This window comes from Pongo abelii, chromosome 6 (assembly GCF_028885655.2).
Source record: "Pongo abelii isolate AG06213 chromosome 6, NHGRI_mPonAbe1-v2.0_pri, whole genome shotgun sequence".
NCBI lineage: Eukaryota > Metazoa > Chordata > Mammalia > Primates > Hominidae > Pongo > Pongo abelii.
The window spans coordinates 64,474,705-64,499,077 of NC_071991.2; the positions used below are offsets into that span (position 1 = coordinate 64,474,705).

The 24,373-nt window shown below is 36.3% G+C and overlaps 2 protein-coding genes across 2 annotated transcripts in view; one reads left to right on the forward strand and one right to left on the reverse strand.

The window, feature by feature from the left end:
• The window catches only part of SP8 (Sp8 transcription factor), a 203,312-nt gene that overhangs the window by 127,473 nt on the left and 51,466 nt on the right, over positions 1 to 24,373 (forward strand). Inside the window, exon 5 of the transcript XR_008527006.1 lies at positions 15,990 to 16,485. The gene's annotated coding sequence lies outside the window, so the exon portion shown is untranslated. The remainder of the gene's footprint in view (positions 1 to 15,989; positions 16,486 to 24,373) is intronic.
• Positions 1 to 24,373, reverse strand: part of ABCB5 (ATP binding cassette subfamily B member 5) — a 145,530-nt gene that overhangs the window by 97,516 nt on the left and 23,641 nt on the right. The window contains exons 6-13 of the mRNA XM_002818171.3: positions 14,781 to 14,972; positions 14,524 to 14,695; positions 12,303 to 12,427; positions 12,046 to 12,223; positions 10,534 to 10,647; positions 10,104 to 10,214; positions 8,000 to 8,125; positions 6,522 to 6,725 (exon numbers count right to left, since the gene is read on the reverse strand). Coding sequence (XP_002818217.3) covers positions 6,522 to 6,725; positions 8,000 to 8,125; positions 10,104 to 10,214; positions 10,534 to 10,647; positions 12,046 to 12,223; positions 12,303 to 12,427; positions 14,524 to 14,695; positions 14,781 to 14,972 — 1,222 coding nt within the window. The remainder of the gene's footprint in view (positions 1 to 6,521; positions 6,726 to 7,999; positions 8,126 to 10,103; positions 10,215 to 10,533; positions 10,648 to 12,045; positions 12,224 to 12,302; positions 12,428 to 14,523; positions 14,696 to 14,780; positions 14,973 to 24,373) is intronic.

Below are 24,373 nucleotides of genomic sequence, written 5' to 3' on the forward strand. Positions count from 1 at the left end.
AAAACTTTTTTTCCATCTTGAGATACTTTTTAGGTGTTCTTTTGATTTGTTTTAAAATAAATTTATCTTTAACAAAGTAGATATTTTGTCTTCCATATTTGTGGTAGGGGTAACTTCTAGCACCCAGGAAACACGGCTAGTAATATTCTACTGGGTTATGTCCCTGATTCAAAGTTTATTTCTTCACGGAGATAAATTTAAGTATTGTTTCTAAACCCTTAATTTCCAGAGATTGATCTTCACATTTAAAAAATCAGGCTTTTTGAAGAAATTTACACACAATAAAATGCATCCCTTTTAAGGATATAACTCTATGAGTATTGACAAATGAGTACACCCATGTTACCACCACACCAATAAAGATATAGAACATTTCTGTAGCCCTAGTAAGTTTCCTATGTCACTTTTTTTCAGTCAAAACCCATACCCTGCCTGTAGATACCCCCGATTTGATTTTTATCACTATACGTGAATTTTGCTGGATCTAGAACTTCATGTAAATGAAATCATACAGTATGTACTTCTTTGGCTTGTTTCTTTTACCTAGCATAATGTTTTTGATATTCATCCATGTTGTATCAGTTGTTCACTCCTATTTATTGCTAAGTAGTGTTCCACACAATGCGAGTTTACCTTGGGTTGCCAGATTTAGCAAAAACAAACAACACACAAGAAAACACAAAGCTGTTACATTTGAATTCAGAAAAGCAATGAATTTTTTTTTAGTATAAGTATGTTTTATGCAATATTGCTAAAAAATTATTCATTATCTGAAATTCAAATTTAACTGGGAATCCAGTATTTCATCTGGCAACTCTAGATCTATCACAATTTGTCGGGGTGTGGTGGTTCACACCTGTAATCCCAGCGCTTTGGGAGGTTGTGGTGGGTGGATTGGTTGAAGCCAGGAGTTTGACACCAGCCTGGGCAACATGGTGAAACCCTGTCTCTACAAAAAATACAAAAATTAGCCAGGTTTAGTGGCATGAGCTACTCAGGAGGCTGAGGTGGAAGGACTGCCTGAGCCTGGGAGCCTGGGAAGTCGAGGCTGCAGTGAGCTGAGACTGTGCACTGCACTCCACCCTAGGTGACAGAGTGAGACCCCATCTCAAAAAAAAAAAAAAAAAGAAAAAAGAAAAAATAGATCTATCACAATTTGTTCATTCAACTGCTGATGAACACTTAAATTGTTTCCTATTTTTGGCTATTATAAATAAAGCTGCTATGAATATTCATGTACGAGATATTTTTGTGGTCATGTTTTCATTTCTTTTGAATAAATACCTAGGAATAGAATGCTGAGTCATAAGTGTATGTTTAACATTATAATAAACTGCCAAATTGCTTTCTAAAATGGTTGTACTGATTTCACTTTTATTTGAATGAATGAGAGATCTAATTGCTTACATCATCACCAAAAGTTACATTTGTTAGTCATTTTAATTTTGGCCATTCTAAGAGTGTAAAATGGTATCTCATTATCGTTTTATTTTAGAGTCCCTGGTGACTAATAATGGTGCATATTTTCAATGTATGTATTGTTCATTTGATTCTTCTTTTGTAAAATGTCTGTTCAAATTTTTGCCCATTTTTATTTCTATTTTTTGTCTCCTCATCAAGCTATAGCAGTTCTTTATATATTCTGGATTCATGTCCTTGTCGGACATGTATATTATAAATATTTTCTTGTGCTCTGTGTCTTGCCTTTTTGTTTTCTAAATGATGTCTTTTAAAAAGGAGGTTTTAACTTTAATACACTCCAGTTTATCTTTTTTTGTATAGTAATGCTTTTCAGTCTAAGAAACTTTTGCCTCTCTCAAAGTCACAAAGATTTTTTCATAAGTTTTAATTTTTGAAGTTTAAGCTTTACAATTTTGGTACAAGGTCTATGGCAAATTAATTTTTGTGTGTGATGTAAAGTAAAGGTCACATTTTATTTTTTCCACATTGATAACCAATTGTTCCAGCACCATTTGTTGAAAAGATATTTCTTTCCCCCACTGAGTTCCACTGGCCTTGTCAAAAATTAACTGAGTAGATATTTGTGAATCTATTTCTGGTCTCTCTGTTCTATTGTACTGATCTACACAACCATCACTATGCCACTACCACGATCTTAATTGCTGTCTTAAAATGAGATATTTAGGTCCCCCAGCTTTGGTCTTTCTTTCAAAATTGTTTTGGCTATTGTTGGTCTTTTGAATTTCCAAATAAATTTTGGAATCAACATGTCAATTTCTACACATACACATAAAAACTGGTGAGATTTTGATTGATAAAGCACAATATTTATATATAAACTTGGAGAGAATGCAAATCTTTAAAAATGTGGAGTTTCTAAATCAATGAATAAAGTACTTTCTATTTCTTTAGATCTTTTCATGTCTATCAGCATATTATAGTTTTTACTAGAAGACTTGCACGTCTTTCATTAAATTTATTCTTAAGCATTTTGTCTTTTGATGCTTTGTGAATACTGCTTTTTATTTTAATTTCATTTGTAACTGTTGCCGTTATTTAGACATCTAGCTTTTTTTGGGTTGGGGGGAGGTGCGGGGGAGCAGAGTCTTGCTCTGTTGCCCAGGCTGGAGTGCAGTGGTGCCATCTCAGCTCACTGCAACCTTTGCCTCCTGAGTTCAAGTGATTCTCCTGTCTCAGCCTTTCGAGTAGCTGGGGTTACAGGTGTGCACCACCACGCCCAGCTAATTTTTTGTATTTTTAGTAGAGACAGGGTTTCACCATGTTGTTCAGGCTGGTAACAAACTCCTTTCCTCAAGTGATCCACCTGCGTCAGCCTCCCAAAGTGCTGGGATTACAGGACTTTATTTCAAAAAATGCCCGGCTGGTTTTTGAAATAATTATAGATACACTAAAGTTATTTATTTATTTATTTATTTTTCAGTGAGATTTGGTAGTTTGTATCTTTCAAGTAATTGACCCTCATCTAAGTTGTCAAATTTACAGGCATAACATTGTTGATAATATTTCCTTATTAACCTTTTAATGTCCTTACAATCAATAGTCATGTACCTTCTTTCATTCCTGATACTGGCCATTTCTCTTCTCTCTCTCTCTCTTTTTTCAGTTTTGCTACAGTTATACTTTTTTTTTTTAATCTTTCCAGTGAACCAGCTTTTGGTTTCAATAATTGATGTTTTTCAGTTTTTTGATTTTACTGATTTCTACTGTAATTTCTATTTACTTAGTCTTGCTTGTTTTGGGTTAATTTGCTCTTCCTTCTCTAGTTTCTCTAGGTGAAAATTAGGTTTGCAGACTGTAGATCTTTTTTCTTTTCTGAAAATAAGCATTAAATACTATAAGTTTTTCTCAAAGCAATACTTTAACTATATCTCACAAATACTAATACATTGCAATTTCATTTTGATTTAGTTCAGAATATTTTTTAATTTTTCTTGAAATTTCTTTTTTGAGATATATTATTTAGAAATGTTTTTTTGTGATTTTTCAAATATTTGTGTAATTTACTTATATTATGGTCTGAGAACATATTTTCTATGTTTTCTATTCTTTGAAACAGCTACAGTTTTGTTTTGATGGCCCAGAATATTGTTTATTTTAGAGAATGTTTCATGTGCACTTGAGAAGAATGTATTCTGCTGTTGTTGGCTGGAATGTCCTATAAATGCCAGTGAAATCTAGCTGCTTGATAGTATTGTTCATCTATATTCTTTCTGATATTCCACCTACTTGTTCTATCAAGTACTGAAGGCCTCAACTAAAGTTGTGGACTTGTCTTTCTCCTTTCAGATGTATCAGTTTTTGTTTCATGTATTTTGAAGCCCTTTTCTTAAAGAATAAACATTTAGGATTATGTTTCTTGCATACAGGCCATATTTTTCTGTTTCTTTGCATGTCTGGTTTTTGTAAGTGATGTACTGAATACTGTGATTGTTGTGTTGAAGAGACTCTGAGTTCTGTTTTCTTTTGAAAAAAAAAAAAAACAAACAGGGCTGATTTTTGTTTCTAGTAGGCAACTCAAGCACTGACTGATCTTGAACTTGTGCAATCTTCATTTTAGGTTTCCTTGGGGTGAATTTGTAGAAAGCCACATAACTTGGCAGAACTCAACCTCCGAAACCTCTCTCCTCTGGGCATCTTGTCATGGCTTGGTCTCAGGGTTTGTTAGGGCAGGTAGATCTTACTCTAAGGTGTGGTCCTGACTCCTAAGGTGTGGCTTTTTTGGTGTTTTAGCTACTTGCCTGGGGTGTTAAAAAGGTGTTAATGTGATCTGTCCATTCCAGCTGCGCTGCACTTTCAACACCCCCACAGCACTGCCTGACTTCTATCCAGTGTTCTGCTTGCAGCTTTATGGCAGCCACGCTCTGGTAAGCCTTGGGTAGGTAGTCTTATCCTCAGACAAGGATTCCTGAGGGATGCCCATACAGACATGGGCTTCTGCCCCTGCCTCATCGCCACAGGTGATTTCTTATCACCTTTCCAGCTGCCCAAGCCGCCCTGAAATTTGATCTTTGCCTTTCAGCTCAGTGTTCCCAGACAGAATTCATGGAGTACATTTATGAGATTCCTCTCTGTTAGGAATCAGTCTTTCATTACCTCTCATCCAATGCATGGAAATGACTGCCCTTGGCCTCATATGTTTTATCCAATTTCATGGTTGTTTATGAGTGAAAGGCTAACCAGTATCAGCTAATTATTATACATTAATTTTAAAATCTGTGTATATTATACGGGAAGTAATGTTATACATTTTTTTACAATAGCTTTCCCCAATTTTTTGCCTACCTAAATTAGCCACTTCTGGAACTTTCATTCATTATTGTGTTTCCTCATTTTTCTGGTTAGCTATGGCTGTGGAATTTAGTTTTCATCATGATAAGCTACTATCTTTAATTTATTTGGGTTATATCTTCTGAATTTATTATTAGATTTATAGCAAGGGACATCTTTGTGTAGTATTTGGCTTTTGGTAAAAGCAAGTAGTAACTTACAGGGTGTGATTTAAGAGGCACCAGAAAGCTCCCTAATTCTAAGTGGGAAATGAGAGCATTGATGTTTTAAGGAAAGGAAGTCATTGAAAGGAGCAAAACATCAACAAAAGGAAATGTGTGTTCCCAACGATTTAAGAAGCACCTTAAATCTTTAATGATTTTGTTGGCCTAAATATGTCCTAATTATGATCCTAAATAATGGGGACAAGAGACAATTACTGGCATAACAAATTTTTTAAATTAAAAACCAAGAATAAAATTATTACAATCCATCAAGTGTGGTTTGTGAAATATGTCCATTAAAATAAACATTTCTGTTATTGTGACCCTCTGGGATGGTGGAATTTTATATGTATTTTAATTGCAAATCTCATCCTTTCATATGTCACAAGGTGCTCCCCACAACAATTTCAGGTGATGCTGAGGATCTAATACTTCAGGAAATATTTAAAAAAAAGGATTTACAGCACCCTATCAATTCTAAATACCCATTAAGATCTCATAAGTCTGGTTAGCAAGAATTTTAGCTTACTATATTGCTTTCCAAATATGATTTCACTCTTTTGGGGACTATATTGCTTTCCAAATATGATTTCACTTTTTTTTTTCCCACAAAGTCTCACTGTGTTGCTCAGGTTGGAGCGCAGTGGTGCAATCTCAGCTCACTGCAATCTCCACCTCCCAGGTTCAAGAGATTCTCCTGCCTCGGCCTCCCTAGTAGCTGAGACTATAGGTGTGCACCACCACACCCAGCTAATTTTTTTGTCTTTTTAATAGAGATGGAGTTTCACCATGTTGGCCAAGCTGGTCTCAAACTCCTAACCTCAGGTGATCTGCCCACCTCGGCCTCCCAAGGTGCTGGGATTACATGCGTGAGCCACCGCACCCGGCCTGATTTCACATTTCTTATGCAATGTTAGCTTCCTGTGCTTCAAAAAATGATCATAGTTTTTCTTGTGGTTTGTCACAGAACCAATCTGAACATCGTGTGTATGACTTTCCCACTCTCAGCCACAGGATGGCCTGGCAAATAAACATTTTAGACATAATTTCTCAGCTTGGCCTGATGATTTTGTTTCATATTTCTTTGTTATGCTTTAACATATCTTTCATTTTTTTCTTTTTCAATTGCAGAACAAAATATGATTCTTTTCAATCTGGCCTTTCAATGATGCATTTCTTCTTTTGGTTGTTACTATGCATTCTTCTCTACAGATGTTTCATACAGGAGTGTCCAATTTTTTGGCTTCCCTGGGCCACATTGAAAGAATTGTCTTGGGCCACACATTAAATACACTAAAATTAATAATAGCTGATAAGATTTTAAAAATCACAAAAAAATCTCATAACGTTTTAAGAAAGTTTACAAATTTGTGTTGGACCTCATTCAAAGCCATCTTGTGCCACTGGTTGGACAAGCTTATTCTAGGACAATCCAGAATTTAATCACACCCCTACTATTCTGCATTAGTTGTTGTTTCATTACCTTATATTGGAATATTGCAGTGCTGCCACCATAAGCTAAGGACACAGGCTGCACAGTGTACTCACATTAGGAAACTCCATGATAAAATCATAAGCATTTGCTTCCCTTGCTGCTCTCTCCATCTCTTCATCAGTCACATCATCTCGTCCATACTTGATATTGTTACTGATGGTGGTCCCGAACAAAACAGGCTCTTGACTAACCACTCCAATATGTTCTCGATAGTGCCGCACATTTAAAGCTCTGATGTCATTCTCATCCACCGTGATCTGCCAATCCAAAGAATGAACCATGTTGTGATGCCTTTTACTGTATTGATTTTAGGGTCTTTCATACTAGACCAAAATATAAGCTGAGAAGTAGCATATTTTAGAAATCAAAGACTGACTATATTTTGATAAAATATTTGTAGCATATATATTGTCTGTAGACTTTTTCTGGTAGATGGGCACCAACAAAACTGCAAAAGAATAATTGGCCTAAAACCTTGCCAGATCATCTGATTATCTTTATTCTAAGATCCACGAGTTAGATATTATAAAGATACATACTCTAGGTTCCGCAAATGTTATTATGTAGACACATACAAAAAACTTCAGTTTTGGATGTGACCCTTAAATTTCTTCTAGGAAATAGCCGTCATTATTTCAACACCTCATACCTCTGCAAAAGACAAAAGTGTCTCCTATTCATTGCTATACATAATAATAAGTGACCTCTGGCTTCTCCACGGGTGGTGCCATTGCCAATTACCCCAACATATTCCAGTGACAGAAGCCAGGGTTTGATAATTCTAACTCATAAATTCTCTTTCTTACCAACCCTTGTTTTCTGTCAGGGCATGGATATTCTATGCAACTCTTTTATACACATAACACTCATCTAATAATTTATGTAGTCACATGGGTCTAGGATACTCCAGATGAAAACTATGAAGTAAAATTTAAATAAAGCCAGGCTCTAGGGGAGTAGATTTTCTTTTAAAAATAACTGTTGAAAGTTTGAACAGAAGCATTAAGAATTAATCACTTTTGAATATCACTGTCTTATCCTCTATGCCACTTACAAGGCTGAGAAAGTTAAGTGCAACATTGTAAGCTCCAAGAAAAAAAGAAAAGAAAAGAAAAGTGGAGATGTTTTCTACATCATTCTTCTGGGACAAACTTTGAAATTCTTGATAGATGCTGGGTACAGATGTTAATATGCTATTTTTCTCCACAACATTCCCTCCCTTCTAACATACTATATAATTTACCTATTTTTTTATTGTCTGCCTCTGATTATTAGAATGTAAACTTCATGAGGGCAGATTTTTATCTGTTTTATTCACCTAGGTATTCTCAGAACTTGAAACAGTTCCTAACACATAGTAGGCTCTAAATAAATATTTGCTGAGTGAATGAATACAAAGGAAAGAAAACAATATGGCTTCTCTCCCAGCTCTACTGTTGAAAATGAAAAGTTAAAGAGCTGCTGCGAGCCCCCTGCAGTGTTTCCAAATTCCATTAGGTGGACTGTGCATGGTTTTGCTAGCTGCACTTACAAAGCCATCATCCGGATCATATAACCTCTGCAGAAGCTGGACTACCGTACTCTTCCCACTGCCATTGGGACCGACCAAGGCGACCGTCTCTCCAGACTTAATTCTGAGATTCAGACCTTTCAGAATCTATTGGAATGTATGGAGGGAAAATCATAAAACCACGATAAGAAGATGATGGACACATTTTCAGAAAATGAATATATAATTATAACCAAAACCAAATTCTTCTGTGGAACTTAAAAACAAATTTAGATCTTGTTATGTTTGTTTCATGTACATGTATAATAATAGCCTGAATAACTTCCGAAAATAGTGGTAAAATAATCTATCATTATCTTTCTATGTAAAGAGGAGAACAAAATTAAGAGTACTTCAGAATATTAACTAGTAAACTGTTCACATTTTCAACTAAAATATTTTATATGAATTTTGACTATCAAGTTAATGAAAGTCTTAATTTGTAACAAGTAAATGAGATCTTGCCAGATATTTTCACAAGCTATTTAATGAAGCTCCTCCTTAGAACATACTAACATAACTGCAAAGCATATTCTCAAGTAAAACAGCAGGCAAAGTTTCTTAGTGGCTCCTGATAGATGAGAGTTTATCATTAGAAACCTTGGTGGTCTCATGGTGACCCATGAGGGAACATTTTAAACATTTTCTCAATGACTGGGTTTGCTACAGCATTTAGTGGGCCAGGGACCTGCAATGTGAGTGAAGCCTCACAATAATTACCCTCTCAAAATGACAACAGTGATCCTGTTGAGAAATTCTCACCTATCTTTGCTTGCATCTGTATGTAGTTAGCCCTAAACAGGGGAATCTCCCCTTGAATTCTCTTGCTTTGATCTCACCATTTGTAAAGCAGTGGACCCTTTGCATAAGCCAAACATAAAACCTTCAAAGGGCCAAGCCGAGAAAAGTTCTCTGAAGGAGGTGAGAAATCGGGGACCACCAGTAGGAGTACCTCTTCTCACACCTGCACTTTTACTCCAGATTTGGTTTCTGGTTATTCCTTGAAAGAATTTGTTTATTTATTTAAAATAGGTGGACCCCCCCAAAATTTTGTTCTTTAGTTTAACAAAAAGGGTTATGTTTCAAAAGTTCATTTTAAAAATAGTTGTTTAAAACCCAAAGAACACTTTCCCATGCAATATAATGGCACAATTGGTGCTGAAGTCCCTAGGAAGCCAATCCAAATACAGTTGCAAAATGTAGTTTGAAATACTGTACAGTTAAGAAAAATGATGGAAGTCAATACTGTTCCAATAATGGTAATTGGTAATTAAGTAACAACTTTCAAAAATAAAGAGATTTGAAAAGAGAATTGCAATCAAAGTTTTAATCAGAAAAAAAATAAGGAAGTAGGAGTAGGTAGGTCTTTATACAAATTCTGTAACAGACATTAGAAATTGATCACATTAGTAATTTTATCTATTTCACTTAAAATCATGTCTTTTTCTACGGAGCCAGTGTTTTATTAGTAATTACTTTGTGCAGTCTTTAACAACTACTTTTTTGGTAAATATACTAATGAAGTGAAAGGGGGAAGACAATAAAAGACACACATTTTCACAAGAACTTGTCAAAGGCTGAATGACGGAGTAGGATAAACTGCGTGTGTGTGTGTGTGTGCATGCGTGTGTGTGCGTGCATGTGTGTAAAGGCGATAAAGTACTAGCCACAATTGCTGGTGCAGTAAAAGCCCCAGGAAAGGAAGAAGGGAAAGGCACATGTGCATAATTCTCCTAGGTTAAAGACGAGGGGGTTAAAATGAGTATGTTGAGTGGGGTAGCATCTAGGAACCACCAATAGGTGGCAGCATCAACCCAAGACATTTAGGTGTGTTCCCAAATCCAGAGTAGAAGAATTTCATGGAGCTGAAAGTGCTTTAGTCAGTTGAATACAGAAAGAATGCTGCAAAATAGAACTAGTTGATCCAGAGTTATTTGTCCGTTATTTATCTACCTCCTCAAGTCTGTAAGCAAAGTAGCCAAAATCTTGGAAAAAAGTGATCCTAAGTAATCATGTCAGAGAAGATCTTGGCCAGTAGAAGATAATATCAGAAAACTGCACAATTGTGTAATTTGTTTTAACCTACCTTGATAGATGGTCTTGATGGATAATTGAAAGAAACATTTTTAAATTCCACAGTTCCTTCTATGCATTCAGGTTTATATCCAGCTGTGGAAAAGTTATCTATACTGGGTTTCTTGGAAAAACAAAGGAAATGTTATAAATCTTCAAAGGAGTAAACTGACAGTCTCTACATTTTAAAAATAGTGTAAGGATGGTTTTCTTCCATGACAGTTTCCTTTCTGCTTTAGAAGTGCATTGAGTTAGACATGAAGGTTCCAATACAACACAATCTCCTCTTAGAAAAGAATTAAAGGCAGTCTCTCTTTCTCATAAACAACTAGCCAACATTAAATTTGTCCATCCTATTGTTTTAGTGAAAACGAGTGTGTATGTTTTTTTATCTCCTTCTTGCAGTAATGATAGTTATTCTTCAAATCAATAAGAGGTCTTACCTTATCAATAACCTGGAAAATATTAAAGGCAGCTCCTCGGGCTATCGCGAAGGTTTCAAAGTGAGGGACTGCTGCACCAATGCAATAACTACTATGGATTACACTGAAGAAAACCTACAGGAACAAAGTGATATTTATCTTTCTGCAGTTATATAAGAAAGACAATAGAATGTAATATATAATTATTGGTTTAGGCTCACAGAGAGATATTAGAGGAATTAGGTAAGAAAGAATGGAAGATATGACCAAATAAAAAAGAAACACAGATTACACTTGATCTTAGCCAAAAGGCTGAGAAGCGATAGAAACACAGATTAATCCAAGTATCCTTGGGCTTTTCCTAATATGGAACAACTTTTGATTATCTCATAGTCTTGTGGTTATCACATGCTGGGATGTGTGACCAGAAAAACCTGCTAACTGAAGTGTGCTGGCCATGTATAAACCCCATGGTGAGTTGCACTCCCCTGCTTGCTGGGTGACCCCTCGAACTTTAAAAAGAAAAATTCAGTAGATTTCATTGGCTCAGAGACATTGTGCTGTTTTCATTCAAACTGTTTTTGAATTTTTATATTAGGGGACAGCTGTCCATTTTAAGACAGACTCATCTCTGCAAAAAGTCAAATAAGAAAAGAATCTCTCAAGCTAAGAGCTCTTATTCCTGTCGTATAGACGAGGATGCTTAGGCTTAGTAAGCCAGTTACCCAGCCACACATAAATTGAGGAGCAAGGATGAGTGAAAAATCCTTCATGCTCACATTTCACTTTATATGAAATAAATGAAATAGCTAAAAGTCTTAATTATGAATGCCTCAAATTCAAAAGATGAATTTAATGGAAAGAAGAGAAATCTATATAGAATGGAAAGGCCAAACAAGGATGAAAGTATAAAGAGCAGATCATTTTGGTTCCTCAAGACAAATGTTTCTTAATCCTCAACTGATCTGTTTATTGTTGTAACTGAAGAGGATAACTGAATAAATTATTATTTAACACATAACCCTTAGGAATTTAAAAGTCTCCAAACTGTGATACTGGACAGAGTTATATGTAGTCTGTTTTTAAAATTACTACATGCTGAAAGGACAGAGGAAGAGGAGGTGAGTGCAAACTCTACAGACCATTTCCAGAGAGAAGACATTCAGCAAGGTGAATGCAGAATGCTGTCTGATCTCAGCCCAGATGAAAGGAAAAGTCTCACAAGAGAATGGCCTTTTTCACTGCTAGATTAAGAAAACTCAGTGTATCTTCCAGTGGGGAATTCAATTATGATTCTTTCAAAAGCAGAATGCAGATGCTTGACACAATGAGGACACTAAAACATTCTGGATGAATAAATCCTGTCAATTCATAACTATAATTTAAAGGTGTATACAGATAATTTGAGGGAAACAAATATTTGTTTATTAAAAATATTCATCTTTGAATATTCATCTTCAAGGAGGAATTTTGGCTAAACTAGGTAAGGAAAGATTATCCAGGCCAGATACCTTGTTCTCAAACAAGACTTACAGCAAGAACAGTCCCGATGGTATATCCAGGTTCTCCATTAAGAATCAAGGAGGTTCCATACCAAAAAGCAAGTCCATAAGTTCCATTCATAAAGAAGTACACAGCACCAAGAGACAGTTTTGAAGCTATAGCCCTTTTTATGCCAAAATCCTTTGCATCTTTGAGGTTCTGTGTATACCTTACAAAAACAGAACACAACTTAATAGCCACTGGGGAACATAACACCAAGCATATTTTGTTATTTTAAAAGGACAGACCTTTGAAGTTCTTTCTCCTGGGCCCTAAAGGCTACGACTGTTCGGATTGATGACAAGACTTCTTCTGCCACAGCCCCAGCTTTGGAATAGGCACTTAATTCCTTACTGGTCAATGAGATGACCATCTGTAATAAACCACAACCACAGTTAAAAAATGACTCTGCGTAGTAATAATGTACTGAGCATTTAAGTCAGGCAGAATTTGAATTCTAAGTAGCCTAATGGTATTTTTTTAAACTCTATCTCTGTATTTTTAAATTTGTCTTCAAATACTAAGAGGTAAGATTTCAGAGAGAAAAGGGAAAATATCACTATTGGTGACTAGACAGGTTTACCTGATTTCACATGCCCTTTTCTCCATTATATGTCCCATTTAATAATCCTTTTACAATTTTGTAATTAACACAACAGTTCCACAAAAGGGGACAGTGGGGATACTGCCTTCAGAGCTGTGAATTCATAACTATTGCCTATTTGCATAGCAAGTCTATCCACCTAAAAAATATATATTCCACATAATAGGAGCTGATTTTATATAAGACATGCTTGGATAACTGTTAAAGGAGAGAGTAGCAGAAGCTGAGTAATACTCATTATTTTCTGAATTCACTTACTAAGGATAATTATTCCTATAGTAGATCACTAGAGGGGAAACACCACCTGGCACAAAGCCTTGTACTTAGCAAGTATTTAATAGATAATTGTCAAGTTGAATTGAAGGAAGCTAGAAACCATCCACTCTGGTATGGCATCATTTGGATAACTCTGACCTTCACCTGCTTCCTCTTCATGATCAATGAATACAATAATAGAATTTAGACTACCCACTGCTATTCCTTTACAACTCCTTGTTTACTTCTCTTCTGTGGACGTTAAGGTTCTGATCTTAGTAACTTACTGCAGGCAATCTTTCTATTGAAATTTCCTTCCTCATTTCAAATAAGTTGAGGATGAAGATTTTGATAAAGGCTACAAAGTCAACACTCAGAGTCATGCTAAGTAAAGACATGCTGTCCAAATCTCCAAGCCTATTGTTAAGGGATTAGCCCATTATAGAATATTTTTATTGCTGAAAATTCTTGTTTGGTTGAATTACTATATTGTTAGCAAATAAACTCTGGAAATTTTATGAATTGGATTTCCATAAAGAACAATTAGTGTTGCTAAATTTAAAGCACTGTGCCTCCGATCTAGAAGATGAGTACGTACACTGGTAGAATTGCCAAAAGATATGATTTGAAGAGTAATATTACAGATACATTTGTTGTTTTTAGGTTTCACAGAGTATTGGTTTCAAAACCAGGCTGTAGATAAGATTACAATTTTGTGTTATACTTACAGCAAAACAGTGCTAAAAATGTAATTTAGAATGCAAGTACATTCGTTTAAAAAACTGAAACATATTTGTGTAGTACATAAAAATAGATATTAGCAGAAATCTGAAATGTAACTGAAAGCCTTATTGAAATATAAACTTGGCTGGATGCGGTGGCTCACTGGCCTGCAATCCCAGCAGTCTGTGGGGCTGAGGTGGGCGGATAGCTTCAGCCCAAGAATTCGAGATCAGCCTGGGCAACATAGTGAAAAATCTGTCTCTACAAAAAATACAAAAGTTAGCTGGGCGTGGTTGCGTGTAGTCCCAGCTACTTGGGGTCTGAGATGGGAGGATGACTTGAGCCTGGGAAGTTGAGGCTGCAGTGAACCGTGTTTGCACCACTGCACTCCAGCCTGTGTGACAAAGTGACACCTTGCCTCAAAAAAAAAACCTTACATATATACATCAACTTTAGGAGGATGATATAAAAAGATGTTTATTGTTTAGGATTTTCTTATTCCATTCTACCCAGTGAAATGAATCATAACATGTTGATCTGTGAATTTAGAACAAACAAGTCTGTCCCAACAGCAACAACTAAACATCACATGTGTAATGACATCATACTTTATCCATGCTACCACTTGAAGTTGTGTTAGTCTTCTAAATGAAGAGAAATGTTTTCAATGTTAGTAAGTTATTAAAAACATTTCATTTTAGCCAAATAACTTGAAGATAGAAAGGGGATTAATGGTGAACAAAATCAAAAGTATTTGTGGTGTATAATATCCCTTTGTAGTTTGAGACATGGCAAATGAATAGAAAAGCCATTTTTGGACAAACTCAGTGAGTCATTTAGTCCACACTGCTGCTTCCATTCAATATTGCATTAGCCATCTCACTCACCCTAGAACATGCTGCCGCTGAAGCCATTATAAGGGGAGACGTGGATAGAGTCACTAGCGTGAGTTTCCAGCCCTTCACCAAACCAACTGCCAGGCCAATCGAAAAAGTAGCCATGTTTTGAAACAACAGAGCAATCTTATCTCCAATACCATCACTGATTTTGTCAATGTCACTGAAACAAGCAAATAAATGTAGTTAGGACATTTACATGTCACATACGAAAACAAAGCTAATGTACTACAATATCATCCTCTTACTCCGTCATGCGAGTGTTAAGTTCACCGATGTCACAGCTATCAAACCAGCCGACGTCCTGTGCCAAAACTGAATGAAAAAGCTGTTTTCGAATCCTCTTGGTCTGTCGTGCTGCAGTTACAATCCAAAAGGAAATCTGTATGTAACGAAAAATCAAGGCAGCAACACCTATTCCAACATAATACAGGGTCAACCTGAAGAAAGAGTATTAGAATGTGAGACTGAAGCGCAACATTTTTCTCTTGTTACACACACAAAAAATCGATCACAGTATTTGATTGAGGAAATTTATGCTAGAACTAGAAAAAGAACTAAAAATAACGTGCCATGAGAGTGAAGTGCATTGAATGTAATGATCTAGGTTTCCTGGTAAAACATAGAGTATATCTTTTACATTATTGTCAGAAATTAGTATTTTAAAACATTCTTGCTACTTATGTCTTCTTTCAGTATTTTTAATACTTTCATATGAAAAAGTTCCATTGAGGCAATCAAGGTAACTGTAGGTGGAACTGGAGGGTAAAAAAAAAAAAAAAAAAAAAATGATAGCAGTCAAAAGCATTTGATAAAAAGCTTAAAAACTATACATAGTCAGCCCCAAATTCAACTTAAGGAATTCACCCTAAGGTAATATATACAAAGATTCATCTATATAACTGGTCTTTGTAGCATTTGTAACAATATAGAAAAGCTGAAAACAATCCAAATATTGTACAGTAGGAGATCAGATAAGAAATGTAATTATTTAATAAATGTATACCGAGTGCCCACTATGTGTGAGGGTCTAGAGACACAGCCATGAGCAAGATAATAAGTCCTCCGATTCTGGCAGGAGACAGACAATACACAAGGAGAAAAAAAAATAGGTTTTTCTAGGAAGGAAGTAAACGAGGGATAGGCCACGGAATAACTGGTGAGTAAACATGGGTTGGGAGAGCCAGTGCAGATAAATAGAGTGGTTAAGAAAAGTTTCTGTGAGGAAGTGATATTATAGCTGGGATCCAAAACGTGAAATTAAGCCAGCCATAAAAAGAGCAGGAAGTGCATTCCAGGGAGAGGAAAAACATCTCTCCCAGGAGAGACTGAGTCAGAAAAAAGTTGTTTAGCATGTTCCAGAAACAAAAGAAGTCCAAAGTGGTAAGAAATAATGAGGCTGGAGAATTTGGCATATTCTAGGGTTTTTACAGTGCATTGTTCATGTTTTATTCCAGGAGAAGCAGAAGATCTTTGGAAGATCTAAGCATGGGATGGCATTATCTGTTCAACTTTTTAAAAGACACTCCAGCTTCTCTGTGGAGAACGGATAAAAGCAGAAATAATAGAAGCAGGAAGTTCTGTTAAGAAGCTATTGCCATGGCCAAGGTGAGAAGAATGGGGGCCTGGATGAGGATCATGGCGGCCTACATGAAAAGAAGCAGACAGATTTTAGGTGTATTTTGGAAACGAAAACGGCCAGATTAATGGACGCCCTGAACAAGAACAACCAACTTTCTCTGCTAGACACATGACTGAGAAGACTGTCAAAGCAAAAACCTCCATTCCTGCCTCCAATGACACCTATCTTGAAAAAGAAAAGTCCTTTCCATTCAGTCCTCTAGATTATGAGAATTTGACCTACCTGAAGAGCATCAGACTGTATACCTCACCTTGAATGAAGAACTTTTCATGATTCTTGCTGAGAAGAGAGAACTTGAACAGCTGTTACAGGTAAGCCCACGTTTGCCTATGAAGATGTTTTCTCTACCGTGGGGATCTAATCAGTCACAGTCTCCTTCAAGCATACTATAGACCCAGGATGTTCAATTGGCACTTGTTTTCTCTAGCATGGATATTTAGATTTCTTAGGGCTTTATAGTTTATTTCCTTTTTTAAAAAGATGGGATCTTGGTGTGTTGCCCAGGCTGTCCTCAAACTCCTAGGCTTAAGGGATCCTCCTGCCTCAGCCTCCTGAGTAGCAGGCACTGACGGTACATAACACTCGGACTACAGGTGCACACTAGTGTTTTATAGTTTGTGTGTGTGTGTGTGTGTTTGCAATAATAAAATAATCTTTGTTTAATAGAGTCTTCCTGAAAAAAAAAGCCAATGTATTGGATATGAGGAATGTAGGAAAGAGAGAAATCAAGAATAACTTCTTAGGTTTTGAGTTGAGCAGCTGGTGATGAGGGTATCTTTTATAGATGTGAGAGACTGGGACAAAGACAAGATTTGCAGGACACAGAGTTCAGATTTAGACATGTGAAGTCAGAAATGCCTGTTAAACCTCGAAATGGAGATCAAGTAAGAAGCTGAAAATGAAAAATGGAAGCACGAGAGAGGGGGTCTAGGCTGGGAATGTGGATTTGAAAGCAGCAACTTATAGGCAGGTGGTAATTAAAACAAAGGGACTGGCTGAGAACACCCAGGAAGAGGAAGAATTAAGTGTAGGTAAAGAAGAGAAGAGGGCCAAGGACTGTTAGTGACTCTGCAAAGATGTAGCTTAGGATGAAGAGAAAGAATCTGCCAAGAGGCCAGTGAGGTAGTTGGAAATCCAGGAGAGTGAAGTACCAAGCAACACAGGAGAGGAAAATACAGTTGATGCTCATTATTTGAAAATTCTGTATTTGCAAATCTGCTTCCTTGCTAAATATTTTTTTCTAAGTCCCAAGTCAATACTTGTGGTGTTTTCATGGTTATTTATGGACATGCACAGAGTGGCCAAAAATTTGGTTTGCCTGATGCACACGTTCCCAGCTGAGGTCCAGCAAGGCCTGTACTCTGCCTTCTTGTTTCAGCTCTCATACTGTAAGCAAGTGTTATTTTCGTGGTCTATTTAGTGCCAAGTGTTTCTCATTTTTGTGCTTTTTGTTGATGGTTTTGCTATTTATAATGGTTCTCAAGCATCACACTGAACTGATGGCTAGTGTTCCTTAGTGCAAGAAGGCTGTGACGTGTCCTATCTAGAAAACAGGTGTGTCAGATAAGTTTCATTCGGGAGTGAGATATAGTGCTGTTGACCATGAGTTCAATGTTAAAGAATCACCAACATATATTAAATAAGGTGTCTTTTAAAAAAAGCACACATAAAGTGAGGTTGTGTATTATTTGGTCGACGAAAAGTTTGTCACCAGAGGCTCACAGGATCCTAACACTGTATTTCTCCTAAGAGTAATCTTCAGAATTTGGTAATTCAATTTTCACAGAAACTTTAATAGAACATAACTATCATAAATAATTTACTGTATTTTCTAGTAAGAGGGACTATTCAAGGATAGGACGGAACACTACAGGCTTAATACAAATCATCTTGTTGAATTTTTTTTAATGCTGTGGGGAAAAGGTTTGCAACAATCAAATAAAATAAATGTAAGATGAATACACTGAAAACCACAAGACATTATTAGGAGAAGTTAAAGAAGATCTAAATAAATGAAGAGGCAATCCATGTTGATGGATTGGGAGACTCGGTGTTGTTAAGATGACAATCTTCCCCAAATTTATCTATAGATTCAATGCAATCCCCGTCAAAATTCTCCTGTGTGCTTTCCTGTAGAAATTGACAAGGTGATCAAAAAATATATAAAGAAATGTAGAGAACTCAGAATAGCCAAAGTAATTTTTAAAAAGAAGAACAAATTTGGAGAACTTACACTTCCTGTGTTTATTTATTAAAACTATAAAACTACAGTAATCAAAACAGTGCAGTACTGGCATAAAGACAGACATATCAATAACTGCAACAGAGCCAAGAGAACAGAAATGGACTCTTACACTTATTGGCAGTTGATTTTTAGCAAAGGTACCAAGGCAATTTAATTGAGAAAAGATTGTTTTTTCAACAAATGGTTCTGGGACAACTGGATAGCCACATGCAAAAAAAAAAAAAAAAAAAAAAAATTTAAACCATTACCTCACATCATTCACAGAGATTAACTCAAAATGGATCATAGACCTAAGTTTAAGAGTTAAAACACTGCAATTTCAACAGGAAAATGTAAAGGAAAATCTTCATCATCCTGGGTTAGGCAAAAAATTCCCACACCCAAAAGTGCAATCCATAAAATAAAAACTTAGTGAATTGAACTTTACCAAAGTTAAAAACTTTGTCCTTCAAAAGAAACCTCTAAGAAAGTGAACACTCAGACAGATGGGGAAGAAATATTTGCCAATTGCATATCCAACAAAGAACTTGTAATCGGAATTTATAAAAATTCTTACCACTTAATAATAAGAAGACAAATGGCACAATTTAAAAATATGTAAAATATTTGAATAGACTTTTCACCAAAGAAAATATATGAATAGATTAAAAAGTACATTAAATGCTCATCATTAGTCACTAGGGAAATGCAAATTAAAGTCATATCATAATACCCCTTCATACCTACTACAATGGCTGTAATAAAAAAGGCAGACAATAGCAAGTGTCGATGAGGATATGGAGAAACTGGAACCGTCAGACACTGCTGGTGGACAGTAAAATGGTGTAGCCACTTTGAAAAAACAGTTTGGCAGTGTTTTAAAGAGACAAACCTAAATTTACCATATGACCCAGCAATTCCACTCCTAGGTCTACTCAAGAGTAATAAAAACATATGTTCACACAAAGAAGTGTACATCAATGTTCACAGAAGCATTATTTGTAAATAGCCAAAAAGTAGAAACAATCCAAATGTCCATCAGCTGGTGAAGAGATAAACAAAATGTGATACAGCTTTGCAATGGATTACTACTAAGCAATAAAAAGGAATAAACTACTACTACCTGTTACAACATGGATGATCCTCAAAAACAGTGTGCCAAACAAAAGAAGCCAGGTACAAGAACCTTACATATTATATAGTTTCATGCATATACAATGTCAGTAATAAGCAAATCTTTTGAGATGAAAAGCAGATAGGGAGTTGCCTCAAGCTGGGCATGGGAATAGGGATAGGTTGCAAATGAAGATCTTTGTAGGAGGATAAAAGTGTTCTAAAAATATTGTGGTGATGGCTGTACAACTCCATACATTTACTAAAAATCATTAAGTTGCCCAATTAAAGCTGGTAAATTATATGCTAAATAAATTATACATCAACAAAGATATTAAAAATCATATAAACAGCACAATTGCACTAAAATTATATATGTACCACTATACATGTAAACATACTATAATAATATAAACAGAAATTAATATTTTTATCTATCAGTGTTGAGATTACGTATAAGTGATTTAATTGTCTTCTTTGTGCATTTGTATCTTTTCACATTTTCTACAGTGAAAATATGATTTAATCAGAAAAAATAATTTAAAATAATTTTATAGCAGCACTGACTCACTTTTTAAAAAACTATTCCTTATAAACAAACAAACAAAACAACACACTTGAGTTTTCTAGATGGAAGGACTCTACTTATTAACTCCACATTCATCTAGTAATCAGACTTCCAAACTACCTGAGATCGAGAAGAATTTTAGTAGCTCCAGAGCCCAGGCAATTAATTTTGCATCAAGAAACGAAGCCACCCTTGAGGCCTTAGCTTTCTGATTCCAAAAGTCACCCACATTAAGATTGATTTAATGGCTTCATTTATTGAGCACTTACTATATGCTAATCTAACACGGAGTTGGCTGTCTAGTTTGCCCCTTCTCTTTCAAGTAGGTTATGCTAGATACATTAGAAGTAGCAGAAGAAAAGGATTAAGTTGCTTAGAAGTTCACATAGAATTAAGTAATCAAGGCCTGGCGTGGCGGCTCACGCCTATAATCCTAGCACTTTGGGAGGCCGAGGTGGGCAGATCACCTGAGGTCGGGAGTTCAAGACCAGCCTGACCAACATGGAGAAACCCCATTTCTATTAAAAATACAAAATTAGCCAGGCATGGAGGCGCATGCCTGTATTCCCAGCTACTCGCGAGGCTGTGGCAGGAGAATCTCTTGAACTCGGGAGGCAGAGGTTGCAGTGAGCCAAGATCGTGCCATTGCACTCCAGCCTGGGAAACAAGAGCAAAAACTCCATCTCAAAAACAAACCAAAAAAAAAACAAAAAAAAATTGAGTAATCAACTTTTGGCAGCAAAAGAGGAGGCATCATATTGACCAGCAGTAGTCCTGGCACTATTTAGTCATTCCAATCTGGAGTCAGCAAGAAAAGATCCAACTGTTTTTAGAAAAATTTTCTGAGAAATAAGACAGGGGCATAGACTTAACATTAAAATTATAAAGCTGAGTCACTTTCTTTGGAAAATAACAGGTAGAATAGAATTCTTTAGTTCCTGATTATTATAGACAGAAGAAGTACTATTACCTTATACTCAAAAAATTATGCAAATCAATGCGTCCCCAAAATATGTTCGTTAAAATATTAGTTCCACAGATGCTAATCAATTTTAGCAGAAATAAATTAGGTTCCACAATCAAATATTAGTAGGTTTGGAAAACTTGGATTAAACCAAACTAACTAAATGAAGCCTTTACTATCCGTATTTGTCATGTATGTATCCTATGTATCGGATAGAAGGCTGTCATAGATAATGTTTACCAAACCAATTTGACTGAAGAGTCTTCTTTAATATGTATCTCAAATATTTCAAAAATATTAACATACTGAATACATTAATAGTTATAATTAATAATAATGTACTGAATATTATAGGTAATTCCTTCCTTCCTTCCTTTTTTTTTTGACGGAGTCTCGCTCTGTTGCTGAGGCTTGAGTGCAGTGGTGTGATCTCAGCTCACTGCAACCTCCAGCTCCCAGGTTCAAGCGATTCTCCTGCCTCAACTTCCTGAGTAGCTGGGACTACAGGTGCCCGCCACCATGCCAAGCTAATTTTTATATTCTTTTTTTTTTTTTTTTTTCTTTTATTATTATTATTATTATACTTTAGGTTTTATGGTACATGTGCACAATGTGCAGGTAAGTTACATATGTATACATGTGCCATGCTGGTGCGCTGCACCCACCAACTCGTCATCTAGCATTAGGTATATCTCCCAGTGCTATCCCTCCCCCCTCCCCCCACCCCACAACAGTCCCCAGAGTGTGATGTTCCCCTTCCTGTGTCCATGTGTTCTCATTGTTTAATTCCCACCTATGAGTGAGAATATGCGGTGTTTGGTTTTTTGTTCTTGCGATAGTTTACTGAGAATGATGATTTCCAATTTCATCCATGTCCCTACAAAGGACGTGAACTCATCATTTTTTATGGCTGCATAGTATTCCATGGTGTATATATGCCACATTTTCTTAATCCAGTCTATCATTGTTGGACATTTGGGTTGGTTCCAAGTCTTTGCTATTGTGAATAATGCCGCAATAAACATACGTGTGCATGTGTCTTTATAGCAGCATGATTTATAGTCCTTTGGGTATATACCCAGTAATGGGATGGCTGGGTCGAATGGAATTTCTAGTTCTAGATCCCTGAGGAATCGCCACACTGACTTCCACAAGGGTTGAACTAGTTTACAGTCCCACCAACAGTGTAAAAGTGTTCCTATTTCTCCACATCCTCTCCAGCACCTGTTGTTTCCTGACTTTTTAATGATTGCCATTCTAACTGGTGTGAGATGGTATCTCATCGTGGTTTTGATTTGCATTTCTCTGATGGCCAGTGATGGTGAGCATTTTTTCATGTGTTTTTTGGCTGCATAAATGTCTTCTTTTGAGAAGTGTCTGTTCATGTCCTTCGCCCACTTTTTGATGGGGTTGTTTGTTTTTTTCTTGTAAATTTGTTGGAGTTCATTGTAGATTCTGGATATTAGCCCTTTGTCAGATGAGTAGGTTGTGAAAATTTTCTCCCATTTTGTAGGTTGCCTGTTCACTCTGATGGTAGTTTCTTTTGCTGTGCAGAAGCTCTTTAGTTTAATTAGATCCCATTTGTCAATTTTGGCTTTTGTTGCCATTGCTTTTGGTGTTTTAGACATGAAGTCCTTGCCCATGCCTATGTCCTGAATGGTAATGCCTAGGTTTTCTTCTAGGGTTTTTATGGTTTTAGGTCTAACATTTAAGTCTTTAATCCATCTTGAATTGATTTTTGTATAAGGTGTAAGGAAGGGATCCAGTTTCAGCTTTCTACATATGGCTAGCCAGTTTTCCCAGCACCATTTATTAAATAGGGAATCCTTTCCCCATTTCTTGTTTTTGTCAGGTTTGTCAAAGATCAGATACTTGTAGATATGTGGCATTATTTCTGACGGCGCTGTTCTGTTCCATTGATCTATATCTCTGTTTTGGTACCAGTACCATGCTGTTTTGGTTACTGTAGCCTTGTAGTATAGTTTGAAGTCAGGTAGTGTGATGCCTCCAGCTTTGTTCTTTTGGCTTAGGATTGACTTGGCGATGCGGGCTCTTTTTTGGTTCCATATGAACTTTAAAGTAGTTTTTTCCAATTCTGTGAAGAAAGTCATTGGTAGCTTGATGGGGATGGCATTGAATCTGTAAATTACCTTGGGAAGGATGGCCATTTTCATGATATTGATTCTTCCTACCCATGAGCATGGAATGTTCTTCCATTTGTTTGTATCCTCTTTTATTTCCCTGAGCAGTGGTTTGTAGTTCTCCTTGAAGAGGTCTTTCACATCCCTTGTAAGTTGGATTCCTAGGTATTTGATTCTCTTTGAAGCAATTGTGAATGGGAGTTCACTCATGATTTGGCTCTCTGTTTGTCTGTTATTGATGTATAAGAATGCTTGTGATTTTTGCACATTGATTTTGTATCCTGAGACTTTGCTGAAGTTGCTTATCAGCTTAAGGAGATTTTGGGCTGAGACAATGGGGTTTTCTAGATATACTATCATGTCATCTGCAAACAGGGACAATTTGACTTCCTCTTTTCCTAATTGAATACCCTTGATTTCCTTCTCCTGCCTAATTGCCCTGGCCAGAACTTCCAACACTATGTTGAATAGAAGTGGTGAGAGAGGGCATCCCTGTCTTGTGCCAGTTTTCAAAGGGAATGCTTCCAGTTTTTGCCCATTCAGTATGATATTGGCTGTGGGTTTGTCATAAATAGCTCTTATTATTTTGAGATACGTCCCATCAATTCCTAATTTATTGAGAGTTTTTAGCATGAAGGGTTGTTGAATTTTGTCAAAGGCCTTTTCTGCATCTATTGAGATAATCATGTGGTTTTTGTCTTTCGTTCTGTTTATATGCTGGATTACATTTATTGATTTGCGTATATTGAACCAGCCTTGCATCCCAGGGATGAAGCCCACTTGATCATGGTGGATAACCTTTTTGATGTGCTGCTGGATTCTGTTTGCCAGTATTTTATTGAGGATTTTTGCATCAATGTTCATCAAGGATATTGGTCTAAAATTCTCTTTTTTTGTTGTGTCTCTGCCAGGCTTTGGTATCAGGATGATGCTGGCCTCATAAAATGAGTTAGGGAGGATTCCCTCTTTTTCTATTGATTGGAATAGTTTCAGAAGGAATGGTACCAGCTCCTCCTTGTACCTCTGGTAGAATTCGGCTGTGAATCCATCTGGTCCTGGACTTTTTTTGGTTGGTAAGCTATTGATTATTGCCACAATTTCAGCTCCTGTTATTGGTCTATTCAGAGATTCAACTTCTTCCTGGTTTAGTCTTGGGAGGGTGTATGTGTTGAGGAATTTATCCATTTCT